We start from the raw sequence: 15,575 nt of genomic DNA on the forward strand, positions 1-15,575 counted from the left end.
GGAGCTGCCCCAGGTAAGTGCTCTGCACCTCCTGCCTGTCCCAGCCCTGAGCCTCCTCCGGCACCCCCACCCTGAGTCCCCTCCCACACCCTAACTCCCTCCCAGACCCTGCACCCCCATACTGAGCCACAGGGGTAAGCCAGGGGCACCACCCCACCACAGTACAGTATTGTACAGTATATAATGCCTTTTGTCTGCCCCCCCAAAATTTCCTTGGAACCTAACCCCCGCATTTACATTAAATCTTATAGGAAAATTGGATTTGTTTAACATAGTTTCACTTAAAGTTGCATTTTTCAGGAACATAACTACAACGTTAAGTGAGGAGTTACTGCACTGAAAAATTGTCCCCTTTCTCCAATTTTTTTTCAATGAGATGGTTGGTGAGGAACATTACACATTAATTAGTTAAATATTTAAATTCTATTCTTCTCTATTCGGGTTCTTATATCACAACCATCACTTTTGTATATGGACATGTTCCAGTAGTGTATTAAATGATAGGACCAGCATCTATTATGTATCTGTTACATATGATGTTTCTCCCTTCCTTTCACCAAGGGGAAATTAAATGTTAATCTTCTAATATATGCAAGTACATAGTTTTGCATAAATATACAATTCTTGATTGGCTGCATACAAAAGTTACTGCAAATTTTACACTGGAAATGAATAGAACAGTAATAAAAATAGGCACTATATTTAGTCTCATTCTTCATTGGAGAAATGTATCTAAATATCTGTTGCCAGCGATGAACACACACCATTTAAAACATTAAAAATAGCTGCATGCAGTTCATAGTGCTGGTACTTCTATTCTACTGTCTATAATGCTTTTTTAGAAGATTTTCCAAAAGCCCTGAAGTTAGGAAAAGGGAAGCCATCAGAAACATATTGGGGGTTCATTGTTTATCTACCTGTCTGTTCTATTTGATAATCCAGGCCACTGGTTTTGTTCAAATCCCTGACTCAAGCTGAGTGAACCTTTACATTTGTTGTTAGGGAACTATTTGAAATAGCATTTTTCCCCACATGGTGAAGATGTTCTCCTGTGTCCTGTGAAGAGTAAGCACCTCTTCACATTGTCACCAGACTGGTATAGCCTACTGACAGCCCTGTTTCTGACCTTAATTTCCTCTTCCTGCCTGGAGCTTTTTCATGGGTGAAATATGATACACAGACACATGTCCAAGGCACGTATGAAAGAGGAAGCAGCTGCAGCAGTGGTCCTAGTCCCAACACAACTACTGAGCATCATGTTTCTAACTTTAGCTCAGCTCCTTTCAGATGGGTCCCTGCCATCTCAAAACAGCTAAGGTTAGTAAGATAAACTATTTAAAACATAGATTCACCTAAACTACTTGGGTCTGAAGGAAAACACGCATGTTTCTAACTTGGTGAAGTCTAGAGAGACAAAGTTATTGGACCAGCTTCTGTTGGTGAATATAGACAAGCTTTTAAGCTACACAGAGCTCTTCTTCAGGTCACAGGTGCAGTCTCGACAGCCCGGATTATGATTAAGGAACAGGGACATTTAAAAGGACCACTTCTGTGATGCACACTTCCCCTTTCTTTTGTCTTAATGGCTGGATTTTGTTTTCTTTTGAATTCTCATTTAAGATGACCCAATGGAACAGTTGTGGTAGGGTTGGGGGATCCTGCACAGAGGTTATGAACTTCAGTGCCCCATGCAGCTCTGCCACAGAGAATAAGATTAGTTATCTTGATTTACAGCAGTAAAAAGTATAAAAAGTTTTCACAGATGACTTTAGATGGCTATTTCATTTTACATCCATGAGATTCCATTTAAAATTTTATGTCTATTTTATTATCTTTACTTAGTTCAGGATTAATTTTAAATTAGAATGTATAAACCTGTTCCACATTAACAATAAGCCATGCAGTGCATGGGCAATAGCTAGCTATATGACATCTTGTTAAGGATATTTTAGAATCAAAGCAAATTAGGAAATCTGAATGATCAGTAAAAAGAAGAACAAGAACTCCTGTTCTTCTTTTTGCGGATACAGACTAACACGGCTGTTACTCTGAATGATCAGTGTTATTTAAACTGCTGAATACTAACTATAAGGTTTATTTCCCTGCCAGTTCACATATCAGTTCTGTAATGTTCCTATTCCAAAGATGAGCGAATTCTGGTTCTTGCTTTTCATGGCCATAGTTTTAGAGCATTTTACTTGCCTAAGGCCATATACAGTGTTTCAAAGCAATCAAGCTGAATCACTATTCCATTTCACTGTTTATAAGCTTCCCATATTGTTTGCCATATTTACTAGTGAGCACAACTTGCCACCCTTATCTTTATCATTTAGGCTCTAACTTTACCCCATTTTGCTGTCTTTGAGATGTAAGTAGATGATGATCTGCTTACAGATCCCGAAAGCTATTAGTAAAATAAATACATATGTAACAGATGGACAAGTGCACCTGGGGTTTTATGCCCATAGAACTGTCATGACCTCCCTCCAATCACACTTTTACCTTCTAAGGGGAGTACACCTGTATTTTTTGGCAATGTGATTAGAAACAAATGTGGGATAATCTCAAAGCTCTCTCTCAATCTTTGTTCTATTTATATGAGCACTGAAAATTGTATTCTCTATCCCGTGGCTGACATTTATCAATATTTTACTGGTGCGAAAACCTATTGTAATTGGTGTTTTTATTTTGCTGTGAGAAAACCAATTATAATACATTTAGTATTTATTTTAACTATATATACATATATAGAGAAGGTTTTGGTATATGATAGATAGATAGATCTGTATCATATACCCAAACCTTCTGTTCAACTTGTGCTTTAAAATATGTTCCAAATATTTATACAAAAACCAAAGAAATGTATTCAGATGCAGTAACTAAGCAGGCTCTGTTAAAATTTTTGACCTACACATTTTGGTATTTTTACTAGCAGTATTTTTATAGTTATGTAAAATCTTTTCTATCCTCATTGTAAAGGTCTTGACTTCAAACAAATAAAGGTCTTGATGCAGCAAACATTTATGGACCTGATTCCCATTTACACTATCTTCTTGAATGCACTTTACATTAATGTGAAGGGCCTTAGTGTAGATCAGAATCGGGTCCTTCTGTGCTTGCTTAACATTCGGCACATTGAGTAAACATACATAAAGTTTAGCACGTGCTTAAATGGTTGCAGGATTGGATCCAAAATGATTTATTAAAAAATAAAAACAGAATGTTATCTAGTTAACTAAAATCTATATGATGGCCTAGGGCTCTGGTGTGGTGTGGCTGCTTTGTGCTGCACTGCTGGCATAATCTAGCCATAAAACAGGGTGAGCAGGCCCAGGGAAGATCATTCTATTTTTAATCCAATTTAGAGCTGACAAAAGGGTTCATATGCCACACCTTCTCCCCCCTTTGCTGGTACAGCATGAAGAAATTGGTGTGGCTGGATACCTCTATGTCATTGCTTATCTTGGGGTGATTTTGACCCTTGTGGCCATAAAAGGTTTATGCAAATAAGATTGGTCCTAGAGAAACTGGTCGAGCACAAAGCAGCATCATAAGGAAGGATGGTCCAATGGACCATTACATTTATGGATTGTGGTCCATTGGAAAGAGGAAGGAGGGTCTAGAGGTTAGACCAGGGGTAGGCAACCTATGACATGTGTGGCAAAGGGTGGCACGCAAGCTGATTTTCAGTGGCACTCACACTGCCCAGGTCCTGGCCACCGGTCCAGGGGGCTCTGAATTTTAATTTAATTTTAAATGAAGCTTCTTAAACATTTTAAAAACCTTATTTACTTTACATACAACAACAGTTTAGTTATATATTATAGACTTATAGAAAGAGACCTTCTAAAACTGTTAAAATGTATTACTGGCACGCGAAACCTTAAATCAGAGTGAATAAATGAAGACTCGGCACAGCACTTCTGAACGGTTGCCGACCCCTGGGTTAGACCATTAGCCTGGGACTTCAATTCCCTGCTCCACCACAGACTGTGTGGTGTATCCTGTGTGACCTGGGGTGAGTCACTTAGTCTCTCTGGCCCAAATACTCAAAGGTATTTAGGCAATTAACTCCCACTGAAATCAACAGGAATTACATACCTAAATACCTTTGAGGATCTGGGCCTCAGTTTTCCATCTGAAAAATGGGGACAATAGTACTTCCCTATCTCACAAGGGTGTTATAAAGCTAAATACATTAAAGCTTGTAACACATGCAGATATTTTACGGTGATGAGGGTCGTATAAGTACACCTCTACCTCGATATAACGGTGTCCTCGGGAGCCAAAAAATCTTACCGCGTTATAGGTGAAACTGCATTATATCGAACTTGCTTTGATCCACTGGAGTGCGCAGCCCCGCCCCCCCGAAGCACTGCTTTACCGCGTTATATCTGAATTCGTGTTATATTGGGTCACGTTATATCGAGGTAGAGGTGTACCTAAGCCAAACAGATGCTCAAGGCAGTGAAAAGATGAGCTTTCAAGCCATCTTTACATCCTTTAACTTTTGCTCTGTGCAGTAGGCTGTATCCAAACATCTGCCCCAACACATTTATTCATATATTTGTGTTTCCTTAAACCACTTGTGTTTACTTCTCAAATTGATCTGTCTAAATTGGATTAGTGAGAATTAAGATATTAATCTCAATTGAGGAATATTTTCTACAGCATCCGTTCTGCAAACAAGGGAATGCAACAAAACACTGAAAACTGAATTCATCTTTGCTTGAAGTTACACCGGGCAATGTTGTGCACATGTATGCTGCTGCTCTGTTCAATGTTGTTGATTTGTGGACATCTTTATTAAAGGATTACAAAAGAGTCCTTCTAGTTTCCTGGAGAGTAACAGCCAATTCTTTCCCCTGAGGACTCCTCCCCTGCTAAGCATGATGGAATAAGGCCAACTTGTTATTTCAGGCTATAAGTTTAGAAAGCAGAAATGTGTTTAGCCTGCTAGACATATGATGTTATTCCCTGATTTGCCAGATTAACAATGGTTTTAAACTACGAGATTTTATAATTTTTTTGTTTGGCATTCTGTTAAAAAACATATCTGCCATTATGTTCTGTTAAAAACAACTACCACCACCACTGAGTATGTATAGAAGTTACCAGGAAAAAATATATTTATGAATAAAATAAACACTAAATAGGGAATTACAATATTTTGAGTCTTAGAACACAGATTAGAGAGGGCCTGGAGACAGGGACTGGATTTAATCCATTTGTTGTTTTTCCCCCATCTTTATATTTTGGTTTCCATCTTCAGAGATAAAAGAAATCTTAGGGCAGGTCTTCACTACGGGGGTGGGGGGGGGGGTCGATTTAAGATACGCAAATTCAGCTACGCGAATAGCGTAGCTGAATTCGACGTATCGGAGCCGACTTACCCCGCTGTGAGGACGGCGGCAAAATCGACCTCCGTGGCTCCCCGTCGACGGTGCTTACTCCTACCTCTGCTGGTGGAGTAAGCGCATCGATTCGGGGATCGATTGTCGCGTCCCGACGAGACGCGATAATTCGATCCCCGAGAGATCGATTTCTACCCGCCGATTCAGGCGGGTAGTGTAGACCTAGCCTTAGTCACTGATGGTCATTAAAAAATCCATGACACTTCTCATAAGAACAAGTGTATTAACCCCAATGTCCAGAACTAATTCCAACCTGTGTAATTATAAGTCTTATTAAATTTCCCTGCAGTTTCAATTAGATAAAATATTCTACACTTTAACCTAAATATTAATGTAGAATTTTGTGTGCTGTTAAACAGTTACTGTGTTTCACCCCAGCAGTGGCTGCATTTCAGTAGTGGGTTAAATGAATCCCACATATAGTTTGCATATACTACGTGGTAAGTATTAAAAGTGCTTTGGGAACCTTTTGCATGTGAAATGCAATATTAATGCAATATTATGGAGGCTTTATGGTTAGAGTTCTATTCAAATGTGGACTATAAATTCCTGTTTTACTCTAAAAGTGGGTGGCTAATTGCTGTGAAATTTCACACATGGTTAGTTTTATGCCCATTGAATCTTACATGTAGTTTGTGTCTGGTTTCTCATTATACATTTATAATACAATGTCTTTGGAATTAGGATCTGGCTAATATTTGTCCTTGCCAGTCCTACTTTTCACTGTTGATTGATATCTTTTATGAACCAATGTCTGTCTAAACAAAAAATGGTAAATATGTGGATCCTGAGTAGATCTGGTGTAATGAATTAAAAAAACCCAACAGATTATGGACTTGGGATCATTTTTAACCATTATTCACATTATAATTAAAAATGTTTTTGCTGTGCACCCAAGCTTGATTGATGAGTGCCAAGTGCATGGATACTTGATTGATGGGGGCTGGGTATACATAAAATCTTCTCTAATAGGAACCACCCTTTCCTGTCAGATTTTACCCTACAATAGTTTCTTGGGCAGCCACTGGTTAAGAAGGGCTCACGTGCAGCTGCTAGCATGTAAAATCTTCTACCTTCATACAGGTCTGCCTAGCCTCACCCATGTACCCACTCTTACTTACACTTTGAAACACCCTAGGATATTAATACCCCAAACACATTTCTGTGAAATAGTTAAGATTGGTACACACATAACATACCCAAGACAAATCCATAACAGCAAGGAAATGAAAAGTTAAAACACCTAACTGCACATACTCCCTACTCCTCCCTCCATACCCTACTATTACCACAACTACCACACAACACAGACCATGTAGTGCAACCTTAACTCTGTGCTCACAAGGATGCCAGCCTTTCATCATCACTTTTAATTGCCATTCTGCAAACACTAAACTGCTGTGTCCCAGTACAACCAACTACTACACCAAACAACCATGGCTACTATTGTTGGGGGAAAATAATCCAATAAAGGAGTGTGTGCATATGTGTGGAAGAGGGGCAGAATTAAAGTTGCAATGCATAGTCTGTTGTATACAGTAGCTGTGGTAAAGATAAGGTGTGCATGAAGGAGTAGAGGGTAAGGAGTAGAGGGTTACTGGCTTAACTATTCATTTCCTTGCTCTGTGTGTTTGTCTCGGTATGTTACATTATTGTAACCCTGCCTGCTTCCAAACTAATTTTTGTGTACTGTATATTAATATTGTCAGAACTTGCTGTTTTTAGTTCTTGATAATAACTGTGACACTATAATTAACTATTATGCTTCTAATATGATGCTTCTGCTTTGGTTTTATTTTGCATAATTATTTCTGCTGCCACCTGTTGGTAAATATTTTATACTAAAATAATGATAGAAAAACATGAGGTCTAGCAGTGAATTTATATATCAGCTGCTTTTGTTGGGTTTCATCATTGCTTTCATCATTTATTTATTTCCAAACTCCTCCATCAAGCAAAAGGGTGTGGAAAGTGACTCCTGAAAGAATCTAATGTAAATTGATGTGACAAGCCAAATTGGATGCCCACCAAAAAAATCAGTAACAGTTCAATGAGTGAAAAGGAGGATATTACAAGAAACTGATACAGATACATGAGCAGAACTCACCAGCTTTCCAAACCTTCACCATAAAGCTTTTGGGAAGGAAGTGATGTTTCAAGGTGTGAGATTCTATACAGGTCTCCAACAAGAATCAGAAGGGGACTTTGGCCAATATGATTCTCACGTAAGGACCTAATCCAACTCCCACTGAAGTTAGTGAAAAGGCTCCCATTGACTTCAATGGGAGGATCAAGCGTTACATGCAGTCTCTGAGAACTGACAATGATGATTTGTTGTCTATGTTTGCCAATCATCACATTTTTTGTTGGATAAACATACCAGTTTCTAGAAGAAAAATCCCCATGTTAAGTTAACTCCAACTCAGTAAAATAACTTAAACAATTTAGTAGTTACACAGTTTAAACACAGAAAATTAGAGGTCTCTCAGATTAGCCTACTATTTTGGAATAGCTTTGTCTCACTGGAGCATTTTTATGAGGTCTTGGCTTTATTTTTTACCCTCTAGTTGGTGGCTTGTAAAATTTTGATTCTGGCCCTAAAACTGTCTGCATCTTATTCCTTAAGCGGAGTGTCATTTCTTTTATTCAAAACTTCATTTTAAATGGAAAATCTGGCCAATACCAACCTAATGAGGAAACAGACTTTTTATACATGCTATTAAAGAACCTGTAGTTTTTTTGGTCGAGGCTCTCACATCTGCTTCAACCTCTCTTTGCCTCAAAGCACTTCATCACCTGTTATCAGAGAACTGTTCATGGCAACTCAACAATGATTTTCCTAAATGATTGTGAGACCTCATTTAGATTTTTAATAAACAGTCACATTCTAATGAGGTCTTCATAAAACTGACTAAATATGTTTAGAAATCATTAGCTTAAATTACCAGTGCAAAAGTCTCCTTTGGGAGCCCTGCAGATTTTGTGATAAGACTTCTGGCAGATGGATTGATATAACAACACAAGTGAGTTTTGAGTCTCCACACAAACAATGCAAATGTGAGTGACTGGGTAACAGGCTACTAGATAAAGAGCTAAATGTCCCTCAAGTAGGTTCATTAAAGAGGGAAAACAATCAAAACACATTTCTGTGCCATTTAAATACCAGGTGCACAGCAGTCTGCAGGTGCCAGAAAAACTGACAAGGGTCCCTTGCTGGAACACACAAGAGCTTAAAGGGATGCACGGTTCTGACAAGTGTGTCTCAGATAATGACAGGTATTGGCAGATGTACCCAGACCCTGGTGGAGGGGAATGCAGGGAATGAGTCATCTGCAGCAGGTGCTTGCATTAAAGAAAGCCTCATGGTGGCTCCTCCACCAGCAATTAAAACAGCCCTGATGCATAATGCTCCAGGGCAAAAAGCAAGTGCCTAGTACTGATTTAATGACTATCCAGCCAGTCTTGGTAAACAAATACACATACACCCTCTTAGTGATTAATTCATGAAGGACGCACATTATGTGAGGAACATGTTAAATAGGTGTTCTTCTTTCCTTAAAAATAAGGTACTTTTCCCTTGCTTTTCAACTTAAATAGGACAAGTGGTCTGTAAACAAATCTGTAAATCTAATACTACCAACCACAACAAAAAAAGTAAAACTTCAAAGTCAGGAAAGGTTACTGGGTTTGCCCTCCAGGAATCTGACCTATTGTCAAAACAGAAAATGATGACAACAATTCAAGGACAGAGCCCCATTAAAATCATTAGTAATCAAGGTAGCACAGCCCTTTGTGCTAGGTGTTGAAAGACAGATGGCATGTTTGTAATTTATCTCCTTGGTGATGACAGCCCCATTTTTGGAATGGGACATGTGCTCACTTATAGGGCAAAGCCCAGGGGTGATTAACTACTGCTCCCTTATCGAGTGGATATACATCTCGGCAAGCTGCAACTTTGTGTCCCAGCTAGCCTGTTGTACCGTGGGCCCTGTGGGATTCACATGATGTAGGATGCATGGTGGCACTGCAGCCTGCCTGCCTGCCTTTGGGATTTCTGCTTTTACCTGTGCAGAAACACAATGGGGCCCCTGACAGTAGAAGTTGCTGAGGAGATGTGTTGAGTTAGCAAGGACCGTTGTTGAGGGCTGAAGGATTATGACCAACATCTTCACTCTCTCCTCTGGGTGAAACCTGATAGTCCACTTGAGTTTATGCTTCAGAAAGTTGATTCTAAGATAACAATATACTGTTTCATCTGATAAGCTGTTTTTGCGTCTAACGGCTTGTCTACATGGTGTCATCCAGGAAAGTTAATACAAATTAACTAAAGGTGTTAATTTGAAGTGGGTTAGTTAAACTGCATTAATCCCCTCTGTGAACGCCCTTGTTCAGAAATTAAGGGGCCTTAATTCAGTTTAGTTTAATTGACTTCCAAAGTGAATTAAACTAAACCAAGTTAAGGTGATCTAACTTCTGAATTAACAGTGTACATACAGGGTTTAATGCAGTTTAATCTACTTCAAATTCACAGCTTTAGTTAATTCGTATTAATTTTCTGGGTGTCTTTACAAGCCCTAAGGTGGGGGGAAGGATTATCTCCTTAAAATATCCCTTCTTGAGGTATAAAGCTCCAACAAATTAAGTATACTTAAGCGTGTACTATTATTACAAATATATTTCTTTCATTTTGGTTTGAATGTAAGTGTAGCTGTCACATTGTTTAAGCCTATATTTGATTCACGGGACTGGATTTTTAAAGTGGCGTCAGCCTGGTCTTTCTTTTTGCCTCTGCAATTAATGGTACCTGTGTTTTTGTAGCTGGTGTTAATTGCAGTCACAAATCCTATCATTTTGATCTCTAAGTACAGTACTGGTACTTGATTTGTGGGCAGTCTGAGGCACCAAGATGTCTAAACGGTAGGATTTAAACTAACAATTAACCATAGACTCAAAATACAGGTACAATAAACTGAGAATGTAAAACTGAACTTGCAAACAAGAGGCTAGATCTGACAATCTGATGCATAATACCTAAAAATTGATCTCCCTATAATACAAACATTTTTCAGCAGAAAATGTCAACCCCACCCCATTACCAAGAAATTAAAAACATGCATCAAAACCATTTTGGCTCACACCAGAATATATGTACTGTTTCCGCATACTTCAGCAGTTAATGAAAAGGCTGGACTTAGAGTAGCCAATGTTTCTGCTGATTTCAGCTAGGATTTTCCATGAGACATAGGGGAGTTAGGTGCCCTACTTTTATTGAATTTCCCTTAGAAAATCCTAGCTAAGATTTGATGCTAGCGCAGAGACCCAGTAGTAAAATAAAATGGTCCATTATTGGTGTGTTTTAAAAAGAGAGTGCCTCTTTTGAATACCTGCTGAAAATCATATTAGCAGCAAAGACATGACCAGGAGATAGGGTTGCCAACATTGTAATAAATATTTAAAAATTGGATACTCCAGCAGGAGTATAGGTTCCTCCCCCATCCCACCTCTTCCCCTGAGGCTCCTCCTTTTCCCCCTAGACCCCCTCCTGGTCAGCACATTGATTCTATTTTCTGATTTCAGTGCACTTGTGAGTTAGGCTAATTGTTCCATTTACAGCGCACAGGGTAAAACAGCATCATCTTATTATTCCCACATCCAAGCAAATTTAAATCCTATCTGTGCTGAGCCACTCCTAGAAACTCAAGTAAGCACAGGATTATGACCTGGACATGCAATTTGATTAAGTTCCTGGTTAAGAAGGTGAGTCATTTTTTACGGGGGGGGTGGGGAGGGGACAGGGGAATAAAAACATGATGGATTTTATCTAATGTATTGCCGCATAGTTCTGTGCAACATGTGCAGTCTCAAAATTTAATCTCTTGTCTGAACAATCAGTTCCAGAATTAATCTGAAAGAAGACTATGTAAGTTGCCTCAGAAGGGTTTCCTTGATGCTTATTGTAATTATTAATAATTAGATGCACATTAAGTTATAATACTTTGCCTCTGTTGGCCAAATGTTATCAAATATTATCAAAGCCAAGCCTTCAAGCCATTTTAAAAATAATTAACGATACACCTTTTAGTAGAAGAAGCGGTAAATATTTTATGTGCTATAGTCTGTGTACAAGCATCTTGTGGGTCTGTTATTTAATATCCAAAAGTAAACATCTCAAAAGTCTTTCATCATTTTAAGTACAAAAATGACTTACCCTTCCTACTTCCACTAGATTTGTTACCACGACTATGCTGGCTGTGTTCTCATGCCACACCATTCTCCAGAAGTCATATATCGTCTCCTGCATTGGTCCTGAAATAATATATCAAAGGAAAGGTTATTTTCTGAAAGTCTTGGGATTGGAAGCTTATCTCCAGGGAATTTTGAGTGACTGTTTTTATCTGTACATATCAGTATTGTCATATTTTTCATTTAGGGTTGAATTTCTCTCACTATCCAGCCCACCAGCATTTAAGTTATTTCTCCCCCCCCTCCCCGAAATAGTGCTGTGAAAGAAAGTTAGTTCTCCAACATTTAGATATTTATCACCGTAATACCCAGAAGTGGCATTAGACAAATGGATAACATTACTCTTTCTGGTAACAATTTGATGATATTCTGGGGAAAGTATATATGGAATAAAATGAGCCTCAATGGACTATATGGCCTTTTCTGGTTTCAAATATTTTTCTTAGTGTTCACTATCAAATTAGTCCAACACCTAAATTGTACTTTCTGAAGTGAAGCAGAGGTTATAGTTTTTTTGAGTTGCAGTATATCATTTTTAAAATAGTGGGGGAAATGGTAAAGATCCCTGGCATGACATGACAACAGTCTATTCTGCCGCATTTATTCTGAGGAATGACCTTGAAAAATCAGTGTGCTTTAAAATTCAAAACCCTGTACACTCAGGTCTTGGAGCATTGTGCTAAAAGTGGAGAGTCAATCCATTGTAGTACAGTATTGTAAATAGTAATGACAGAAATGTAAAATTACCAGAACACCCACGTCACTAATTTCATTTACTTCTACATCTTTTCTGTTACACATGGTATTCATCCCAACTTTTGGATCTCAAACAAGTTCAAGGCAAAGAGAATAAAATACTGCCAATTACTAAAAACCTAGCATCCACAGTGAATCATCTACTGAACCTCTATACTGCAGTAAGCAATTAGTTGCTTATTCAGGAGAGTGCCATTAGTCTATTCATTAAGAGACAAATTTATCCACCTTACCTCTCCAAAAAAAGAGAGATCTACATGCTTGAAGCATTAATAAAGCCCTTGATTTATTTATTTAATTTTCAATTAAATTAAAGGGTTGTGTCCAGGTGATAAGTTTTGACAGTGTGAAGCTTCTTTGGAAAGTGTTGTCATTCCTACTCTCAGAATTGGAACATGATATTTATAAAATAATAATAATTTTACAGCAATTGAAATACCACTTAATCACACCTCAATGGACTGGGGTGGGCAAACTACGGCCTGGGGGCCACATCCAGCCCTCCAGCTGGTTTAAACTGGCCCTCGAACTCCTGTTAGGGAGCGGGGTCTGGGGTTTGCTCTGCTCCTGCGCTCCAGCTGGGGAACGGGATCCAAGGCCACTCCACGTGTGCGTGCCAAGGTTCCTGGAAGCAGCCGCATGTCTCCCCTCTGACTCCTACGCTTAGGGGCAGCCAGGGGGCTGCGCACACTGCCCCCGCCCCAAGCGCCAACCCTGCAGCTCCCATTGGCTGGGAACTGCGGCTAATGGGAGCTGCAGGGGCGGTGCCTGTGGACTGGGCAGCTAACAGAACCACCTAGTCACACTTCTGCATAGGAGCCGGAGGGGGGACATGCTGCTGGTTCCAGGAGCTGCTTCAGGTAAGCGCCACCTGGAGTCTGCATCCCTGACCCTCTCCCGAACCCCAACCCCCTGCCCCAGCCTAGAGCCCCCTCCAGCACCCTGAACTCCTCATTTTTGGCCCCACTCCAGAGCCCGCAGCCCCAGCCAGAGCCCTCACTCCTCTGTGCCCCTGCCCCAGCCCTGATCCCCCTCCCGCTCTCTGAAACCCTTGGTTCCAGCCTGGAGCACCCTCCTACACCCCAAATCCCTCATCCCCAGTCTCACCCCAGAGCCTGCACCTCCAGCTGGAGCCTTTCCCCTCCCCCCCACGCACCCAACCCCCCGTCCCAGCCCGGAGCCCTCTCCCACACCCTGAACTCCTCATTTCTGGCCCCACCCCAACGCCCGCACCCCCACCCCAGAGCCTGCACCATCTCCTGCACCCCAACCCCAATTTCGTGAGCATTCATGGCCCACCATACAATTTTCATACCAAGATGTGGCCCTTGGGCCAAAAAGTTTGCCTACCCCTGAGCTAGAGTGCAATATTTTACAAAGACAATGTCAACTTAAAAACCACACTTCTCTGTATAATGTTTTTAAAATTTAATTTTACATGTGACATTTAAAAGCACTATAATTATTTTCTTTAATACACAGAGATTATTTAAAAAAAATGTTTCCTACTTCTCTGCACCTTGTCTGCTTTGTGCATTTGACAGCACTTTGTGTATAGTCAGTTTCACTGTTTTCCCTAGGGGCAGTCAGTTTTCCCTTTACTTGTGTAGGTGTTTCACATAACATTACAGGAGAAAAAGGCATTTAAAATAATCGGAAAATGTGATTGTAAGAGCACAAAAGTCTTGAGGCAGGTGTAGCACCTGAATCTATTTACTTCTACTTCAGTTTTTGAACTGTGCTAGATTCCAAGCTGATGGTGTGACTTAAAAACTCAAGTCCATTTTTTAATTTAAAATGCAGAACATCTGATACTTTTGAGAAATACTGTGTTCTCAAACATGACAAGTTGAAATTATTCCTCAGCATTTGGAATCCTGAAGCTGAATATCTCACCTCATAAGTATCCTGTATATATTATTCAAGATTGATCTGTGCTCCATTTTCTTATGTTCCATTGATCGTGTACATTATGGGTGAATTTGTGATTTGTTTTATTTTTGTATTTTTATGTAATGTAAGATTCAATATAGCTTTTTAGACAAAAAAAGTCAGAACATAATGGGACCGATCCCAGGCTCCATTAAGTTGCTTTGTATTGCTGGGGAGGTGGAAAGTGACCTTGCAGCTTCCCTAATGGGGCAACTAAGAATATCCAAGGGACCAGGGTGGGGGTTGGACTGGAGAGTGATGTGCTCTACAATTGTTTCAATGAGTGTAAATTAGAGCATCCCTGTGGTTGCTGTAATATATGTCATGGACCAATTCAGTCTCTCCACCCCAAGCTCAGGATCGGAGGAGGCATAAAGGTAACTCAGAGTTACCTCCCCCCACTCCTCTTTCTGTCCCTCTGTCCTTACACTCCCATGCCCCCTAACAGCAGCGGTCTCTGTGCCTTCAGTGTGTCACTTAACCTTTCCATCTTTCTGCTCCTAATTTTTTAAAAAGGATATATACATTGCAGGGTACGTCTAGGCTGCTATGTAAATCCAGGATTCAAACTCAGGCTCAAGCCTAACCCACACTTCTATCTACACACAAATTGTGCTGACCCAGGGTTCCATGACCCCACGTCAGCGGAGGGTCCGAGCCTGAGCCAAGCTAAGACCCAGAGTTCAAAAGAACTGCTTTGCAGTGTACACATAACCTCTCTAGACTTGTGGTCTGGGAGTCTACCAAAAGTATTCCACAATTCCATGGGCTGATTTTCTTTGCTCTGTGAACAGTTAAGTTTGGTGGACAGTTACGTTTTCCCACACTGCACCATGAACAAAGGACTAGAACGGCCACATTTTGGGAGGATCCTAGGAAGCCTGGGATATGGGGGTTGGAACTAGGCCTGCGTAATGCACTATAGGTGCAGGAACCCCAGGGTTGGGACCCCCACTTCACCAGTTCCTAACCTGGGATTACAAATGAGGGTAGATGCTCAAGCCCTAGGTTAATAAACCCAGGACCTGCTAACTCAAGTTCTACTAGGCCTGGGATTACATTGCAGCGTAGACATGCCCTAAGACACAATAACAATGGGGACTAGCTGGGAGAAGGTGAGTAGGGAGTATTGGGCATATTATATCAGATATTAGTTAGTACTGATCTCATCTGACCCCCTCTCCCGGCCTTGGCTCCCCAAGAAGGGGTAGCAATGGGAAGCTGTAATCG

At 40.3% G+C, this 15,575-nt stretch overlaps 1 protein-coding gene across 14 annotated transcripts in view; it reads right to left on the reverse strand.

The window, feature by feature from the left end:
- Window positions 1-15,575, reverse strand: part of PTPRM (protein tyrosine phosphatase receptor type M) — a 712,166-nt gene that overhangs the window by 33,473 nt on the left and 663,118 nt on the right. For all 14 annotated transcript variants that reach the window (XM_042843358.2, XM_042843348.2, XM_065585258.1 and 11 more), the window contains one exon: window positions 11,623-11,720. In XM_042843358.2, coding sequence (XP_042699292.2) covers window positions 11,623-11,720 — 98 coding nt within the window. The remainder of the gene's footprint in view (window positions 1-11,622; window positions 11,721-15,575) is intronic.

This window comes from Chrysemys picta, chromosome 2 (genome assembly GCF_011386835.1).
Source record: "Chrysemys picta bellii isolate R12L10 chromosome 2, ASM1138683v2, whole genome shotgun sequence".
NCBI classification, from domain to species: Eukaryota; Metazoa; Chordata; order Testudines; family Emydidae; genus Chrysemys; species Chrysemys picta.